The following is a 19,649-nucleotide window of genomic DNA, read 5'->3' on the forward strand; positions in this document are numbered from 1 at the left end:
TCACATTGGATAAATCATTGCACCTATAATCTAAATATGAAGGTGGAGATGAGACAGCCAGGCATTACATACCAGATGAATTACATTTTGATATGATTATAGATCAGTCTCATGTTAAGATTAAGTCTTCAGCTCCAGTTATTTTTGAGTGAGCTATTCAACCTTTCTTTTTAAACAATTGACATTAAGAGAAAAAAAAGTTGGTTGAGAATTTTTCTTTTCATGTTGTTTATTTTTCCATCAAAGCTTAGTTATTATTATTTTGATGATCATATTGGTTGGAAACAGGTGTGGTACCTTTGTGTCTGGACTTTTGGAAGGGATTGCAGCTTCAATCAACATAATATTTGGATTCAGCCAAGGGTGAATGTACGTCGTATCACAGTTGTCCTCTTGAGGGGCAACTTCCAATATGTTCTCCATTGTTTAAAGGGAGAGAGCAAAGGAAGTGGTATGCTCATTCTTGTTCAAATTTTAGAGCCAAGTATCGTTGTACCTGTTGTCCAGACAAAGTATGTCTCTTACCTTAAAATCTATTTTATTTGATTGAAATTTTGGGATAGGATGTTTGATTTGTCAATAATCTATTAATTAGTCCACTTGTCTTCTTGTCACTACATGTCAATTAGTTGGGTTTGTTAATCAATTATTTAGTCCATTAAGTAATTGAGTGGTGGTAATATATCTACCTTGAGTAAGTGAAATATAATAATTCGTATGATTTTGTTGGTAAGATTGCACACTAAGTATAATCTGCATTATTTGATAACAACATGTTTTGTCAAAACTATTAAAGTGACACTAGTAATTAAAATAATGGTGCTAATGTAGATGATACAACTACATATAGATAATTAAAAACATACATAACAAACATCGTCTCAAACAAATGAAAATTTCAGTCTTAAGTACAACAAGTCAGGTTGGCTTGACTTGGCATGAGCATGACTAGCCTAAAGGCACAATTGTCATTGTGGAAGATAACTTGTAGTATTTCAATGATTTTTTGCTCTTGTTTCGATGGTTCAAAGGCATATACACACGCTCGATTATGGGATTGAGAACTCAGTTAACTCTTGAAAATAATGAATTTAATACCAGACAAAGATTATAGTGGTTGTGTGCTTTTTTTTTTCTTGATATAAATGGGAAGATTCTTATTTCTTCTTCCTTGAATTGCCAATTAAACTTATATTTTGAAGCATAAAATTGTAATACTTTGTTTTTAGCGTATTTTTCTGGGCTAACTATTCACAGTTTGATGGTGTGTAGGGGGCTTGATATGTTAAATATAGAAATAAATAGATATGCTGAGTATTTTCTAAACTTCGATTTTGAAAAAAAAAAGAAAAAAAAAACACCACATTATCAAAACCTGAGAATTGTTTAAATCACAAAACTAGAGAAGAAAGAAGACAATGAGAACCTCGTACATGTCACAGAGAGAATGATGCGTGTTGTGTTCTTTTGCCAGAGCAGAGAACAATGGCGTAGCTAGGAAAACCTTGAAGGGGGGTTAACTTTAAATAACTAAGATTAAAAGATAATAAGAAAGCTCATATAAAAATAACAATCCTTAGTCTTCAAAGGTATTCATAAATTTTTTTACTAAAATTACAATTACCTTCGACGAGTTTTCTTAGTTTGAAATCTTCTCATAATCACATCATTGCCAATATTATCGAGTATATCTTTCTCGATATATACAGCAAATTGATTACCTTTTCCTTTTATGTAATTCTCCATAATTTTTTTAGATATTATAAATGTATTAAATAATGAAATAAGAGAAAAAGGTAAAAATAAAAGAAAACTAATGAAAAGATCTTGAAAACTTTGAGTTTTAATGATAATGACAAAATAAAGGGTAAAATGAATAGTACCAGGATTGACTTTTTAGTGTAAAAATGTGATTTTTCGTTAAAGTGAACAGTACCAGAAGCTTTTCGTTAAAGTTCTCTAAAAATATATCCTACCACATTGGGACTCTTCGGTCATCTAACAAATAAAGGTTTAATTGTTTAGTGCCCATAAGGTTCAATCTCCAAGAATAATTCAAATCAGTAATAAACTATAATATAATATATACTATTTTAATGAGCATTATTAAAATCTGTTGGAAAATATTAATACTTAGGTTTATTTTAATATTTGGGTTTTGCTTGTTAGTTTAGGATTTGAGCCTTACCCATCCAAGTTAGGGTTTCTTAGGTTTTGTTCTCTATAAATATTGCTTGTAATTTAGTTTGACAAATAAGTTAGTCACGATGTTGCCTCTTAAAGTTTTTGTGCCGTTTTGGCATTCTCGTTTATTTAATAATATTCTTGTTAATCTTGTTCGTCGCGCAATTTGATATTCAACTTGGTATCAGAACAGGTTTGATCCTTCGGAATTTAATTTGCTTATGTTTTATTCGTATCAATTTGTCTATCTCGTTGTTTGTTTTGTCCAGTTTGGTTCTGTGAAACTTTTTTGTTTTTTGGTTTGGGTTAACCTTTGTCATTAAAAAAAAAAATCGTTGTTGTTATTGTCTCGTACTCCAGCGTCTAACCTGCATCCCTAGCAATCTCATATTCGCCACGGGTTTTGATGAAGTCCAGACCCGAGAACCACAAACTAGGATCGAGTTCATCTCCTTATTGGACCACTTTCATCAGCATCTGCTCTTGATCTGCACCACGACCCACTGACTCCACTGCTGCACTTGTTGTACCCCCATCCCCGCTGCCGCATCTGACTGACTTGATCCACCTGCTGCAACCTTTCCCTTTTGCAGAGTCACCCGCTCCTTGATTTCATTGCTGCTGCTTGATCTGTGAGCCTGTCCACTGACCAGAACTCACGTTCAGGAACAAAAAACCTCAAAAAATATTGGTAAAGTATGAAAAAAAAGGGAGAAAAAATTGGAAACAGTTAGTTGTTTTGGGCTTGCGTGTTTCATTGGGCCACTAGTTGGATTGGCCCGACATAATGAATTTGTTGATGGGCCAAACTTATTAAGTTTGGCTACTGTTTTCTATTGGTTTGAGGCCCACGCGGATAACATGAAAATAACCTGTTGTTGGAGCTTGTTCTTGTTGGAAAATTTAATAATAATATTATTATATTAAATTTATTAATTGAATGGAAATTAGAAGTGAAGCCTTTTGGTAGAAAGATATGTCTACTTAAATGAAGTGTTGCAACTTTTGACTCTTCATTAATAGTTATATGTTTTAGTTATATGTTTTCCAAAGAGGTATCTCATATTCTATAATTAGGGAAGCCCCCTATAATCATACATACAGTGTACTAAATATTAGAGAGTCGCATTTAGTCTATATGAGAGAGTTTTCAACACAATCGTGGTTTATGGAGCCTTGTGATTTGGAGTGCTACTATTACAAGGACGTGGTCATTGTATCTTGTGAGACATGCGCAGATTAACTATGATCACCGTAGTGGGGTGTAAACTTGTCTTAAGGACAAAGTGTCCAACACTTGCCTCAACCGTATTTTCTAGGTTTTTCTAATCCATTATATCATGTTCATTTAACATTGGTTACTCATGTGCATATATTACTTTGACTTATAATTGTTGGAAAATATTAGTATTTAGGTTTATTTTAGTATCTAGGTTTTGCTTGTTAGTTAGTATATGGGCCTAGCCCATCCGAATTAGGGTTTCTAGGTCTTGCTCTTTATAAATATAGCTTATAGTTTAGCATGAAGAACAAGTGATTCACAATGTAGTCTCTTAGGGTTTTGTAGCTGTTTCGGCATTCTCAGTTAGTTTAATAATATTCTTATTATTTTGTTAGTCTTGTTCGTTCTGCACTCTGAAATTCAACTTGGTATTAAAGCGGGTTCGATCCTTAGGGTTCAATTCGTTCTCGTTGGTATCAATTTGTTTGTATCAGTTTTGTTTCCGTCATCTTCCGCTGTTTGTGTTTGTGTTTTCATTTTAGATTTGTTAGTTGGTATTGATTGTTTGCAAGAAAAAAAAGGAAAATAGAAAGGATCTTGCTACTGTTGTTTGTTTGCACAAAAGAAAAAAAAAAGGAAAATAGAAAGGTTCTGCTGTTTGTTCGCATGAAAGAAAAGAGAAAGAAAAATGGGGAGGAAGGAAAGGATAGAAAATAAAAAAAAAGCAAAAAGAGAAAGGAAAGAAAAGAAAAAATTGTTTGCTGTTGCTTTAGGCCCACATAGGCAAAGGGAAAAAATGGTTAAGTTTGTAAGTTTGTTTTTAGGTCCACACGGGGTGTTGATCTGTTTAGAATTGTTTTGTGACTGTTATTTGAGTACTTGGAATTGTGACCACTCGAGTGATAGTATTTGTGTTTGTTTGTTAGTTGCTACAATTGAGATATAGAAATCTCGTCCGTTTAGTGATGAGTTTTTTCCATACTCTCAACACTAGCCAGTTTGCTAGCCAGAATCAGCTTGCCAGCAAGAATCAAGAATCAGTTTGCCAGTTTGCAATCAAGAATCAAGAATCAAGAATCAAGTTAAGTCAAGAATCAAAAATCAAGAATCAAGTCAAGTCATGTCAAGTTTGCATGTCTGCCAGTCTGCCTAATGGAGTTAGTTCGCATTTACTTGTTTGCAAACCCATGTCGTATATCGCCGTGAGTTTGACAGGAGGTGTTGGAAAATATTAGTATTTAGGTTTATTTTAGTATTTAGGTTTTGCTTGTTAGTTAGTATATGGGCCTAGCACATCCGAATTAGGGTTTCTAGGTCTTACTCTTTATAAATATAACTTATAGTTTAGCATGAAGAACAAGTTATTTACAATATAATCTCTTCGGGTTTTATAGCCGTTTCGGCATTCTCAGTTAGTTTAATAATATTCTTATTATTTTGTTAGTTTTGTTCGTTCCGCACTCTAATATTCAACTTATTTTTAATTTTCTATGTAATTTAATATAGCAATTAGACCCAATGTTTTCAACAGTCGTTGCCCGCAACGATTGCTTGAGTACTTGGACTAGTGACCACTCGAGTGACGTTGCGAAAGTTGAGTTTTTTTGCTTGTTTGTTCAGGTTTGTTCGGAAGTTCGCAATTGGCACTGAAAAAGTTTGCACTAACATTGGTATTTATCTTGGCACTGACACTGACATTGGTATGGAATCTTGCAGCACTGGCATTGGAAACAAAAACAAGAACAAGAGGTTAGGATATGATGCCTTTTTTTTGCTTTGGCTTAAGATAATTGTCCTATGCGTTGATAGTGTTTGTAAGTTAGTGTTACAGTTTACTGCATTAATGCTATAGTTGAATCCTAGTACTTATCTTGAATTTCGTGTGTCTCTGAATGCATATAAGGTTCTGAATTTATTTATCATATTTATATACATGTGAGACCCCATAAAAATGTGGGTAGTTTATTAAGGAGCGATGCCAATCGAAATGGTATTAATTTTATTTATTTTTATTTTTATTTATAAAAGATAACATTTGAGTTAAATTGCTATTTGTTATGAGTATCGGTGAGGATCAAACTCGAACTAAATTACTTATGTATGATTGTTTTCCATCGATGCGTAAAGCGCCATTTACATATTAAAAAAATACTAGTTATTTTAAGACATGTGCAATAATATAATCTAAACTTTTAATGAATTATTCAGTACAAAATCTTTACATAATTAAGGCGTAAAAATGCATAAGAAATTGGTATTAATTATCACGCCACCTCCACCTACGATCCTCATTGGTGTTGCCGCCACAACCACCACCACCACTATTATCTCTCGCATATATGCTAGTGACTCTAGATACGAATTAAGTTTCTTAAGGTGATGAGGCTAAAGGGGCATCTAGAGGAGCTTCGTTTTGGGCTAGCCGCAACATGCTTGGCCCCGATTTTCCAGCATGCCGCTGAGATGCGGAGGCGTGAAGGGAAGGTTTAGATCCGACAACCAAAATAGGTGTGCCGCTTCTAGCTTTGAGCAGAGGTTGAAGGGATGGTACGTGAGAAAGAGGAGTAAACGAAGCAGGACATGGATTAAAATTGAAAAGAGCTGGAAAAACAAGCCGTGGCCTCTCAAATCGACAGCTATGGGCGACGAAAGAACAGGCCATAAGGCATAACAAGGAGTTTGTCGCCGACCCGGCAGCGAGATGGAACTTTGGGTGTGTGCGAGAGAGACAATGGGGAAGCTCCGGCTAGTTTTTTATTTATTTATTTTTTTTTACTTTTAACAGAAGCAAATATTAATTTACGTAACGCCCCGTTTAACGGACAAATCACACAACGTAGCATAAAAAGAGAAACTCCATTTTCCCTTTATTCCCAAATTCCAATTTCCCAAAACTCCATCGTCTTACACCCAAGGAAGAAAATATCGATAATATCGGAAATATCGGTAGTCCGAAAACACGGAAATATCGATGGAAATATCAGGATAATATCGATATCGATAAAAATTACATGGAAACCACGGAAATTGTAAGAAAAACTTGGAAATTTTTAATGAAACTTTGCAGGATGTTTATTTAATCAATTATCTATTAGTTTATCACAAAAAATTGGAAGGAAATGCATTGCATGATGGATTTAACTGATTTAAGTTGATTATATAGCGAGCTGGCAAACATTGTGAGTGTAGAAAATATGTAGTAATTAATGAAAGAAGTTTAAACACACCATAATCATTTATATATAATGAATTAGTACAATATTTTACACTTTATACATTGCATGGTAAGATACATGAGTGACTTAGTACCATATAGAGTTCCTATGAGGTTCAAAATTTTCATTATCTTCGTCATCTCTATGTGTAGAGTAAGTGTATTTTAGAATATTTTCACAAAAACATAAGTTATATGGTGGTCAAGGTGTTGAAGGAGTAAAATGGGAGGGGTTTGAATCCCCTTGGTGTTTTTTTAAATATAGAAATTTATCCTAGATAATAAATATTAGCTTGCAATCCTTGCAGACATTTTAACAACCATATAAATATTACAGGCTGAATATGTAATTACAAACACATCTATAGCGAGTTGGATAAGGTCTAGGTGTGTGGTTGACAAAGGGAGGGGTTTGAATCCCCCTGGTGTTTTTTTTTTTTTTTTTTTCTTTCTTATTTTCTTTTCCTTTTCCTTTTCTTCTTTTGTTTTCTCATACCTTTCAACTAAATAATTCATAATTTAAATTTATATAACCTTTATATATATATAAAATATATCTCAAACTTTTAAAATTATAAAACACGCACGTAGTGTGGGTGGATCTCAAACTTGGACAACTTTTTAAAATACAAAGAACCCACTACGTGGGTTTTCATAATTAAAACATGACCACAACTTTTTAAAATACAAAAACCCAACCCACTACGTGGGTCTCTCCCCTAACCCGAGACCCCATTTCCTTCTCTCACTCTCTTCTCTGCACTGTCTCTCTCTCTTGAAAGTTCGAAACCCTCTTACCTCTCTCCCTTTCTTTCCGTGACCACACACACACACGCAGCAACACCATCTGCTCGACTCGAGCAGATCGAGGACACCACCATCATCACACATCATCAGTCTTCTCTCTCCCGCCTCTGCGAGAATGGTGGAGCCCATAACTCTCCGGCGAGTCTTCTTTGATTTTCCGGTTAGGTAAGTCTCGGATCTCTCTCTCCGTGTTAGTGTGAAGCTCAAATTAGTTCGATCTGCTGCACTGCCCTTCGTTCACCACCGCAGAAAGAACAGACAGGGAGCTTGTACTGCTCTAGGGGACTATGGTGAAGGTAGCGCATTCGTCGTCACCATCGTCGCCATCGCCGTCGGTGGTTAGGTCAACTCCCGGTCCCTCACCTTCTTACCTCTTCGATTTATTCATGCATATGAATTGTGGTGTGTTTTCAATCGCTCTGTAGCTTAGATCTTGATCTTAATTGTGTTTTTGCAAGGTTTTTGGGACGAAATCGACTCGGGAATCGGCACACCCATTTCCGGCGTTCTTCTCCGAGTAGCCCAATTCCAAAATATCGCGATATTTGGACGAAAACCCTTTGGATACCTATTAAAATATCGGTTCGGCGAAAAACCGGCATTTTCTTCCATGCTTCCACCCTTCCTCCTCTCACTCAGATCAGCTGCTCTTCTCCCTTTCACTGAGACTTTATACTCGATCAATCTGAATCGTCGAATCAAATCGATCCAACGATGGAGACCAACAACTGCATGTCCGTGCTGTCGTGTGTGGGCACCAACGTCGCCTTCGCCTTCTTCGCCTCACTGGAACGCTGCTCCTGCATCAATCTCAACACTGCCGATTTCGACGACGACAATCACAACATCACCAACGACGACGACCACCGCGCTCTTTTCCTCTCCTCCTCCTCCAGGCCAACTGCCGGGTCCCACCAAGACCAGCCCATCAAGCCCGCTGCCACCACCACCCACCACCGCCTCAGCGACGGCGTTTCAGCTTGATACAACGACTCACTCGCAGCGGCTCTCACGTACGGTGAATATTACAAGAAGATATTTATGTGCTTTTTGCTTTCTGGGTTATCTGTAATTTGTGTCTCGTGCGAATTGGAATTGTATTCGGATTTGGTATGGCACTGTTGGAAGTGAAATGAATTTGGGAATTTTTGTAAAATTTCAATTTTTGATGAGTTTTCGGAGGGGAAATGCTATTTCCAGAGATGAAGTTGTTTCTTCCGTGTCAATGTACAACCTTTACATGCGTAAGGTACTACCACTTTATGCATCTCTGGAAGCAGCAAATTTAGCTTTGGACAATAGCATTTCCTTCTGAGAAATAAAAATGATTTTTTTTAACTTATATAAAGAATTCTTTGAATTCTCGAACTGATATCAGCATCTGAATTCTATGTCTGCATTGTTCTCTCTCTCTCTCTCTCTCATGCTAACATCAGTTGTGGTTTTGCTGTGTAACGTATGGTTGGGTCAGACTAGCTAATGTCACTTTAGCTTGAAAAAAATGTGAGTGACTCCTCAGTTCCACACTTCAGTAGGCGGATTTTATTCGATATTTTACGGACTTATAGTGATTGGAGCTTGATGTTTTTCTTGTTTCTGAATTCCTTTGTGTAATAAGTGGTTGTTGCTTCTTAGTTTATCAAGTGTTATTGTATGAGTTGGAAAATGTGGAAAGTTTTCGCATTTTTCTCTGTTTCTTCTTATGTTTCTGGTCATTTGAACCAAGAATTTGCATCACAAACCAAACATTTCATGGATATATCTATATATATGTATATATATGCATTGTAATTGACTTTGCTTTCGGATGTTTGGACGATGCTCTCATTTTGTTGAACTAGTGTGCCTTTTTGTGTTGTGTTGTTGTTCATTTTGGGGACCATATATCATTTTCTAACAATTAGAGACCAGAAGATTAGAAAGAAAGCACTTTGCCATGTTATTGAATTTGCAACATTTGCTGACAAAGAGAAATGGCTGACTAGGGTTCTTTAATTCCTTCTTTCTCCCTTTATACGTATTGTCTACCAAAACTCATATCTTTATGCTCGATTAATGATTGCAATTCTATGTCGCAACAGACGACAAAAATTGATTGTCGAGTTAGAGCTAACTGATATGGTGTCTGTTTTTGTAATTAGAAGATCAATGCTCTTCACCTTTCCATTAATGCAAGATTTTCAGTGTCATGTGCGACAAAATTCGTTAAAATGTATTAATCTTTGTTTCCTTAAGAGCCAAATTTCAATATTTGTGTGAGAAGACTGATAGAGTCTGGTATTTGATCTGAGTTTTTCACATGACTATAAGTCTTCAATTTCCAACCTTTGTATGCACATAACTTTATTATCAGATATGGTATGAATTTATTATGTTCCCTTTACTGATGAAATCAAACATCGTTGAACAACGAATCCCTCTTCAAGCATCAGCATCCAAAACATAACTAAAGAGGAAGGGAATCAAATCTCAGGAGTACCAGAAGTCCTATGTGCCAAGTGTTCACTTGCAAATTTGGTGATTTCAGAGGTATGATTTTATTGTCTGGTTGAAATAAGATGCTGTATCATAAAATGGCATGTTGGGTTCGGGATGATTGTTTAACCAGCACACTGACAAGAAATAACAATTCACAAAAAACATCAAAAGAAAAACGGGAAAAATAACTAAAGCAGCTTGGATATGCAGAACATGGTAGGAAATTGTTTCATTCAGCTCATCATCTACATTACATCACATCATAGATTTGTCATTCACTCATTTGCAGATAGCTCAGGTGCAACTAACGAAAACACATCAAAATTTGCGCAGTCCATAATCTAATCACTACTTATCTTCTTGTCTCCAGCAAATCAGCATCAAGATGCACCGCTGTATTATATACAGCCTTGCTCGCTTCCCCTTCAAGACTCTACCTCTTTGAGCCTGAACCTTGCACCCCTTCCGCGGAGGAAAAGGCAGGCACCCCATCCCTGAGAGTTTCTCTGAAAGAACCATCAAAACCTAAAACTGTGTTTTGGAGATTGTTCACACTCTGCTGATAGTATAAACTGACTGCTCACATTTAGAAGTGCTTAGTGTGGGAGGTTACGAAAAGTTGGTTACGAAATTTTGTCTTCCAGTGCAGCAAGTTACTGTAAATTTTTTGCAAGTTTGGGGGTTGGAGCATGTGGCTTCCCTTGGGAGTTCCGCAAGGAGCCAAAACCCAATTTTCTGGATTCAACCATTTTTTTTTCACAGCAGTAGCAGTTTCATGGGAGGGGAGTTTCTGCTTAGCTGTCTGTTCAACCAGTTGAACCAAGATTTTTAACTATTGGGAAGCTACTTAATGCTTATAAGTAAATGGCTTATCTCATAAGCAGTTTTAGAGCTTAGGAACAACTGCTTTTAATTTCCTTCAGTGAGCGTTAATTATATGATTTTACAAGCCACCCAAGAGAGTTGGAGACGGAAGATTCTTCTATGAGCCAACTTTAGTTCACATGCTTGATGGTGTCGATTTTGCGGCTATAGTAGTAGTAGTCATTCTAACGTGGGATAGATCTTTGTGGGATAGTTGCGGGATGTGAGTGGGCGGGTTGGCCGGTTGTATAGTGATGGTCAACTGACCAGTCGCATCCACTAGTATCCTGCATAGGATAAAACCTAGAAACATTTGCATGCTCAAGTTACTATTTAGAACCTGACACCATCACACAGTGAAGTGATGCAGCGTAGGTTTGAAGGTATCATGCGTAGGTTTGAAGGTATCATGTGTTGGTACTTTTATGCGCAAACGAAACGAATTCTAACAAAGTATCAAATATCAATATCATTGGTGAAGCGAATAAACAATCTCAAAAATAAGAACACAAGAGATTTAACGTGGTTCTGTGTAAGGCTCACGTACACGGTCGAAGCACAACGATAAATTTCACAAACGAAAATAACAAAAGAGTTTAAATTCTTACAACTTAAATTCCACAAATTACGAACTCTAAATCAAACGAGTTGAGAATAAAAAACTAACAGAGAAGATTCTTCTAAATTGCTCTCTAACTTATAAATTCGCAAGTTGACTCTCACCAAATTGCTACACGAATGAGCCACCAAATTGCCACACGAATGAGCCACAAAAAATAAACTACCCTAATGTCCTGTTTATAAAGCATAGTACTTAGGTTTACTAGGAAGTAAATCCAAATCTTAATCAAGTAGATAATTAACAAAATCTCACCAAGCAAGGAAACCAACCAAGACGTCAAAATCCAAATCCAAATAGGACACTAAAAAAGAAATAGATAACACTTACCTAATTTTGATAACGCAAAACCCAACAATCTCCACCTCGGTGAGACATTAGCGAACTTCCAAAAAAAACAAACTACAAACTGGGATACCAAAAATACAAACGCAAAAGCAATCACCAAATTCTTCAAAGAACAGATCTCCACCTAGACTAAAAAATAAAATAAAATAAAATTCAAAAGTCTTCAAACTTGAAATTTCCTCCAACGCCATCTCCAACAAATTCCATTACGAAACCTAACAAATACGAACCAAAATGCAAACAAAAGCTTGAACAAATGAACCAAAAGTGTGAATTGCACTCCACCAAAAAGCTTGAATACCAAGCTCCACCTCCTCACATAACGCCATCTCTAATCGAGGGCTGGCTAGAGGGCTCGTTTTAGCCCTCTGGCCCTCCAAGATTCTCCAAGATATTAATATTTTAATGAACAGTACATGGCCATATTTGCTTCCGTCTCCAACCGAGGGCCAGAGGGCCAGAGGGCTCGTTTTAGCCCTGTCACAAAAAACCGTCTCCAACCGAGGGCCAAAGGGTCATAGGGCCAAACATAATTTATTATTTAAAAACTACAACTTAATTTTATTTAAAAATCATGTTGGTTAGTGTTGTATAATTTTTATGTTGGTTAATGTTATTTAATGTTGTTTCATATTGTTTAATGTTGTTTCATGTTACTTAATTTAATTTAATGTTGTATAATGGGTTAGGAAGTTATAGGAAAAAAATAGAATTTAAAAAAAATATGAAACAAATTTTGTGAAATAGAAGTTATAGGAAAAAAATGGAATTTAAAAAAATATATGAAACAAATTTTTTAAAATAGAAGTTATATGAAAAAAATATGAACCAAATTTTGTAAAATATAAGTTATAGGAAAAAAATAGAATTAAAAAAAAATTGAAACAAATTTTGTAAAATAGAAGTTATAGGAAGTTATAGAAAAAGATAAGAAAAAAAAAAGGTTTAAATTCATAAAAAAAAAAAAAGGTTTACAACGGCTAGTGGCGCTAGCAGTTGGAAGTTTGAATTCAAATTGTTATTTCTGTCGATTATAACCGATAGAAATAATATATATATATTATTTCTGTCGGTTATAACTGACAGAAATGAGAAACATTAAAAAAAAAAAGCCAGCTAGCCGGCCCTTCAGCCCTCCAGCCCTCTCCGATCTCGTGGGACCCTCCCAGATTCCCGAGCCCTCTGGCCTAGCCCTCGGTTGGAGACGGTTTTAGGGCTATTTTCGGCCCTCTGACCCTCTGGACCATTCGGTTAGAGATGGCCTAACCTTTAGAGAAGTTTAGAAAAACAATCTTTTGCAATGCTTGCCTCAACACTAGCAGAAGACTTATCAAATGGCTTCTTTTTGCCCTTGAGTTTTGGGCAATCTATTTTCTAATGACCCTCCTTATGACACTAGCTACAAATATTTTTTTCAAGTTTGCCCTTTTCCTTATTCCTTCCTTGAATTACCAAAGCTCCATGTTGTGTGTCAAACACCTTATTCTTTAGCTCTTTAGAATTCAAAGTGGCCTTAACATCTTCCAAACTAAGACTTTCTCTACCAAATAGCATGGTATTAACAAAGTATTCATATGAAGGAGATAAAGAACACAACAAAGTTATCGCATAATCCTCATCATTAATTTGGTTGTCCACACTTTATAATCCATCATAAGTTTATTGAATTCATCAACATGCTCATTAATTGACCCACCTTCATCCATTTGAAGAGTATGCAAACTTTTCTTCAAATACAACCATTTAGCAAGGGATCTGGTCATATAAAAGCTCTCTAATTTGAGTAACAACTTTGGTGCATATTTGACGTTACTAACTTCATGCAAGACTTCATTAGATAAAGTCAACAAGATTGCTCCAAGTGCCCACTCCATAACATCTTCGTTTTCCTCATCAGTCAACGAATCAACAAAGCCTTCACACCCTTTAGCATTTTCAAAAGCTCTTGTTGAACTAACAAAGCACACATCTTCATTTACCAAATACCAAAGTCATTCCCATCGAACTTTTCGATATCAACTTTCACCGACAACCTAGAAGGCTTCATAATGACTAGCAAGCAAAGCCCAAGTTGAAACCTGGGCTCTGATACCACTTGTTGTACTTTTATGAGCAAATGGAAGTGAATTCTAACAAAGTACTAAATATCAACATCGTAGGTGAAAGCAAAGAAACAAACAATCTCAAAAATAAGAACACAAGATGTTTAACGTGGTTCGGCGTAAAGCCTACGTCCATGGGCGAAGTACAACAAGGAATTTCACTAAACAAATGGAGATAATAAAAGAGTGTTTTTAAACTCTTACAACCCAAATCCCACAAATTATGAACTCTAAACCAAACGAGTAGAGAACCCAAAACTTACAGAGAAGATTATCCTAAATTGCTCTCAAACTCACAAGTTCACAAATTGACTTTCACCAAATTGCCACACAAAGTAAACTAATTCTAATGTCCTATTTATAGAGCATAGGACTTAGGTTTACATAAGAATCCTAATAGGAAGTAAATCCAAATCATATTCAAATAGGTAATTAAGAAAATCTCTCTGCCAACTACGAAAACCAATTAAGAAGTCAAAATCCAAATTCAAATAAGACACTAAAACAAAATAGGTAACACATATTTAATTTCAAGACGCAAAACACAACATCGTGGCATGGCATATTGGCATGCGTTAGACACTATTATGGGTCGCTGAAATTTTGTCGTGTGCAGAGTTAATTTTTCAAATGGATTGGGTGCATCTTCGACAGAGCATAATCCTCCATTCAGCTATTCATTCAGAAACGGGCTACTGCTAGTTTGGGCTGGCAAAAATTGGTTTAAGATATCAATGTATAAACTAGATAATCATATATGACCGTGAGATAGTAATTGTATTAAATATATGTAATTATTATAGATAAATTTCATTATATATATCTAAATATATTAAAAAAAATAGTTTTGCACAATATTTTTCTCTTTATCCGTTGCTTTATTCGATCCAAAGTCTAGAAATAAAGAATCTACTCCATATCAAATATTATATGAGCAATAGTGTTTTTGTTCTGTCATTCAAAAAATCATCTTCCGCCTATCATGTACTTATATTTTTCTCATCACGTTACCACTTTCCACTACTATATTAAAATTTTTGTAACATTGAAATTGTGATACATCATCATTTGAAACCATCCCTAATATTATATTGCGTATAACCATACTATAATAAGGTTTTCTTAGTTATTTTTGGTTGGCCCCACTAGAAGAAATTTCTGGCTCCGTCCCTGGAGGCACCACGGAGCCACCATCGACATCAAAGAACGTGACGTTTGCATTAGAATGAGTGGAGGGGTGTGTGCACGGTGAGAAAAAATGTGTATAAATATCATCTCTCTATATATAATAGTTGCATGAATTAACAGATATGAGCATAATAAGTTGGTTAGACCTGCTCTAACAAAAAGGAAAAGTCTTAAGATTTAATTAAACCATTTTAAAGATGAAAAAAAATTAGGGGGTTTTTGTAGCGCAAGAATTTTGTTTCACAAGTAACTAAGAACTTCGAAGTTTTATATTTGATTCTCTCTTTTCTGTTCCCCCTCATATATTATTGCCAAAAGTTACATATAGCATGGGAAAGAAATCTTTGCCTTACTGTCTTCAATTTTGTCACGAAAGGTGGGGTTGGGATGCGAAGGCGTGCAGCTGCAACTATGCTTATCATTGAGTAGAAGAGCATGTCTAACTAAAAGCACAACAAATTTCTGTTTTACTTTACTCTATTTGCCTATAGCAAAATATAAAGTTTCATACACATAAAGACACAAATTGCTGTTTTACTTTACCGTAATTAAAAATGGTAACCAGTTACAAGTAGCACAACCCGCAAAACCGAACCAAACCAAATCAAACCGTGCTAGTTCAAGTTTAACAGCATGTATAGGTCGCTTATACCTTTGAAAGTACCCAAATCACATTACCTTTTGCACATTACAATTGCAGAATTCAAAAGGTGATTCAGAGAGAAACTATAAGAAAGTTACTGATAAAGTAAAATGATCGAATATAAAACACAAACAGAAAGTGAGCTGTTAGCATGCAGGTGTGTCTATTTTCCTCAGTCAAATGACATGATTTCATGACAAAGGATATTGACACAGGTATAAGAAAAGTAAAGTGTTCTCTGTAGATCTCTTTTCTCCGGTCCCTTGCACGTTTCTATTTATTTGTGACATTTACAATTAAAGAAATCAAAAGAGAATCAATAGAGAAAAATAAACAAGAGCATGCATAACGAGAAAATGGGCATCCGGAAATAACTCCAAAGTAAAAACTGTTTTGGATTGAGAACATTAGGGGTCATACTCAATAATCACTTCCCCAACATCTTATTATTTCCATTCCATGTTAGAGGAATCATGAAAGCTGACAAACATGCAAAAAAAGAAAAGAAGGAAACCCTACTTTTGTCCTCTCTTCCAATCAATTTTTTTTTTTTTATCACAAAAGAAAATAAAATTCTGAAAAAGTATAAAAATAGTATCTTGGATTCAGTCTTCCAGTTCAAATCTCTGAGCGTTTTCAGCAATTGTGCAAATGACAAACGTTTTCTCCACTTGGTTTACACAATGGCTAAGCTTGTTGTTAATTTTTGCTTACAATTTTCATGTAATGGCACAATGGCCTAGTGGAGGATCAACCAGGTTCTATGATTTCAAGGTCTCTTGTAGCTTCTTTGATGTATATTTTTCCAATTTCTCGCGAGTTTCTTTTTGTTGACGAATGTACACACTCAATCTGATCGTTTCAATTTTCAGGTACAAACCAAAAGAGTTACTAGACTGTGCAACACCAAGGACATCGTGACCATCAATGGAATGTTCCCGGGGCCATCTGTATATGCTCAAGAAGATGACAGAATCGTAGTCAAAGTAACCAATGAGACACCTTACAATACCACAATTCACTGGTAAGTGCGTACTCAATCCTCGTTGAGTATATTTTTTTGTTACACTGGAGCATTTCAAACTCTAGACCTAGCATTTTCCTACCGATCACCTACCCACCCTCATCACTGGGATAGTGGTTTCATTGAGTATATTTTGTTAACAACTTAATAGCAATGTTTTCCTTTAATTTCCTATTAACTGTTTCTAATTACTTTTCTAATAGGCACGGCGTCAGGCAGAAGCTATCGTGCTGGTTTGATGGACCTTCATACATAACCCAGTGTCCAATTCAAGCTGGCCGGAGTTTTACATATGAGTTTACAATGGTGAAGCAGAAGGGCACCTTTTTTTGGCATGCTCATGTTTCATGGCTTAGGGCAACTGTTTACGGTGCCCTTTTGGTGTACCCAAAAACTGGGGTTCCCTACCCATTTAAAGTTCCTCATGAAGAGCATACCTTAATTCTAGGTAACAAAGTGAATTCTTCTTCTTCTTATTATTATTATTTACATTTTAAAAGTGATCATTTGGGTTAATTATTATGCTATGGAAGTTTGGGTTAATTTTGATTATTACTTGGGAAAAATACTAGGGGAGTATTGGATGCAGGATGTTGTGGAACTTGAGCTTAACACTACCGCAAGTGGAGGGCCTCCTACACCTGCAAATGCATATACAATCAATGGCCAACCAGGCCCCAACTACAACTGCTCCAACAATGGTAACAGAATTAAATTCAAAACAATGTTAAAAATGTATAATATTTACCGTGTTTCTCAAAGACTTGTCAGCAATGTGATTGATTAACATGTTCCAAATAATGAAACCATAGTTCATTCGTTTATGTCATCTATTTGTTTTTCTTACTATATTACATGCATAATATAAGAAACGCGATTAACAGATCAGCAATGTGATCAATAAATGTGATAAAAATAATTTAAATTTTATAATGTAAAATGCTACATTTTTCATCTTGTTTGTCACCTAATTGTTTTCTTTGACATGTGCTTTTGTGATTGTTTCAGATGTATACCACATTGATGTGGTATCAGGGAAGACGTACTTGCTAAGGCTAATACATGCAGGTTTAAACATGGAGAGCTTCTTTGCCATAGCCAATCACAATCTGACAATTGTCGAAGCGGATGGAGAGTACACAAAACCATTCACTACGGACCGTGTGATGCTTGGGCCAGGCCAAACAATGAGCGTTCTGGTCACCACTGACCAATCTCTAGGAAAATATTCCATGGCAATGGGACCTTACATGTCCGCTAAGGGAGTCAAATTCCAAAACATTTCATCCATTGCTTACTTCCAGTACTTAGGTGCTGTCCCTAATACCTTATCTTTGCCTGCTAAACTACCTGTCTTCAATGATAATCTTGCCGTTAAGACGGTTATGGACGGATTAAGGAGCCTAAACAATTGTGTTAATGTGCCAAAACAAATTGACACTGAACTCTTTGTCACCATTGGATTGAATGTTCAGAAGTGTCGATCCAAGACACCCGAAAAAAATTGTCGAGGCCTTAATAACGGGGTTATGGCAGCTTCGATGAATAATATAAGCTTCGTTAAGCCAAAAACGTCACTTTTGGAAGCGTATTATAAGAAGATTAATGGCTCTTTCACTGAGGATTTTCCTGGGGTACCCCTCAAGTACTATGACTTTGTCAATGGGGCGCCTAATAACGTTCCTAATAATACACAAGCTCTGAATGGGACTAGGGCATTGGTCCTTGAATATGGTACTAGAGTGCAACTCATCATGCAGGATACTGGGACAGTCACTACTGAGAACCACCCAATTCATCTTCACGGCTATAGCTTCTATGTTGTTGGGTATGGGAGTGGGAATTTCGATCTGAAAACTGCAAACTTCAACCTGGTTGACCCGCCTTATATGAACACAATTGGAGTCCCAGTGGGCGGATGGGCTGCTATACGTTTCGTTGCCGATAATCCTGGTAAGTAGTGTTCAATTTCTATATCAGTACTAATTCATTATGCTAGCTTCAGTCGAGCGTGGGCACGTGACGTATCACAACCTTTTGTTGAGAATGGCTGTGCTAGAGTCACATCCGAGCCACCTCCGACCGAGGCTATATCATTTTGACAAGAAAATGACAAAATTGATTATTAGTGACAGTTTGATTGTAAATGCAGGGGTCTGGTTTATGCATTGTCACCTTGACATACATCAGTCTTGGGGTTTAGGGACGGTACTTATCGTGACTAACGGTCAAGGAGAGCTTGAGACCCTTCCTCATCCTCCTGCAGACTTGCCTCAGTGCTAGAGTAAAGTTTCTTTGAATTTTAACAAGGAACTGACACAGAAGAGGGTTTTAATCAATCTTTGTTCCGAATTAATCAAGATAATTCTTTGTATGATGATTTTTTTTTTTTTGGGGGGGGGGGGGGTTGTAAACGAGTTTAATCAAATTAAACTATTATTTTCTTTTCACTCAGTACTAAGTGTGGTATGGGGGGGGGGGTTGAGTTGTAAACGAGTTTAATCAAATTAAACTATTATATCCTTTTCACTCAGTATTAAGTGTGGTATAGTGTAATTTCCCTTTACTTGTTAGTAAAAAGTTATGTTTAAATTTCGTAGAAAGCGATGTTGATATCAAACACAGCCACTTTTCTTTTTATAAATTAATAAAAAACACTTTTTGGAGTATCTACTCAACCAAAATTTGTCATTGCCAAAATAATTGTCCCATCCAGTTCATTTAGATATTGCCTTTGGAAAAAAATTTCATGAGACTTTTAGTAAAATTGCAACGTTCCTATATTTCAGCAGCTTAAACTATCAAGAATATTCGTGTCAATAGAGAGTACTGCATATATACGTTTTTATCCATCAAGAAAAGGACTTTGTACTTTGTCTTGTCACGAGTATATTTCTTGACGTTTAACAATTCATTCATAACGATTTAAGCCATAATGAAAACTATGAGTTGTGTT

The 19,649-nt window shown here is 35.9% G+C and overlaps 2 protein-coding genes and 1 long non-coding RNA gene across 3 annotated transcripts; all 3 read left to right on the forward strand.

The window, feature by feature from the left end:
- The first annotated feature begins 7,336 nt into the window (after positions 1–7,336).
- Positions 7,337–8,583, forward strand: LOC126629439 (uncharacterized). Its single transcript, XM_050299479.1, has 2 exons — positions 7,337–7,592; positions 7,886–8,583. The coding sequence occupies exon 2, from the start codon at positions 8,142–8,144 to the stop codon at positions 8,409–8,411; it is 270 nt and encodes an 89-aa protein (XP_050155436.1). The 5' UTR covers positions 7,337–7,592; positions 7,886–8,141; the 3' UTR covers positions 8,412–8,583.
- Positions 8,584–9,853: 1,270 nt separating this feature from the next.
- On the forward strand, positions 9,854–10,908 carry LOC126629442 (uncharacterized). The gene is made up of 2 exons (XR_007625758.1): positions 9,854–9,956; positions 10,276–10,908. It is a non-coding gene; the product is annotated as an uncharacterized LOC126629442 (long non-coding RNA).
- Positions 10,909–13,005: 2,097 nt separating this feature from the next.
- Positions 13,006–19,296, forward strand: LOC126629430 (laccase-6). Its single transcript, XM_050299470.1, has 6 exons — positions 13,006–16,443; positions 16,542–16,693; positions 16,897–17,141; positions 17,266–17,394; positions 17,702–18,646; positions 18,846–19,296. The coding sequence occupies exons 1-6, from the start codon at positions 16,321–16,323 to the stop codon at positions 18,974–18,976; spliced, it is 1,725 nt and encodes a 574-aa protein (XP_050155427.1). The 5' UTR covers positions 13,006–16,320; the 3' UTR covers positions 18,977–19,296.
- Positions 19,297–19,649: the final 353 nt, after the last annotated feature.

Source organism: Malus sylvestris, chromosome 7 (genome assembly GCF_916048215.2).
Source record: "Malus sylvestris chromosome 7, drMalSylv7.2, whole genome shotgun sequence".
Classification (NCBI taxonomy): domain Eukaryota; kingdom Viridiplantae; phylum Streptophyta; class Magnoliopsida; order Rosales; family Rosaceae; genus Malus; species Malus sylvestris.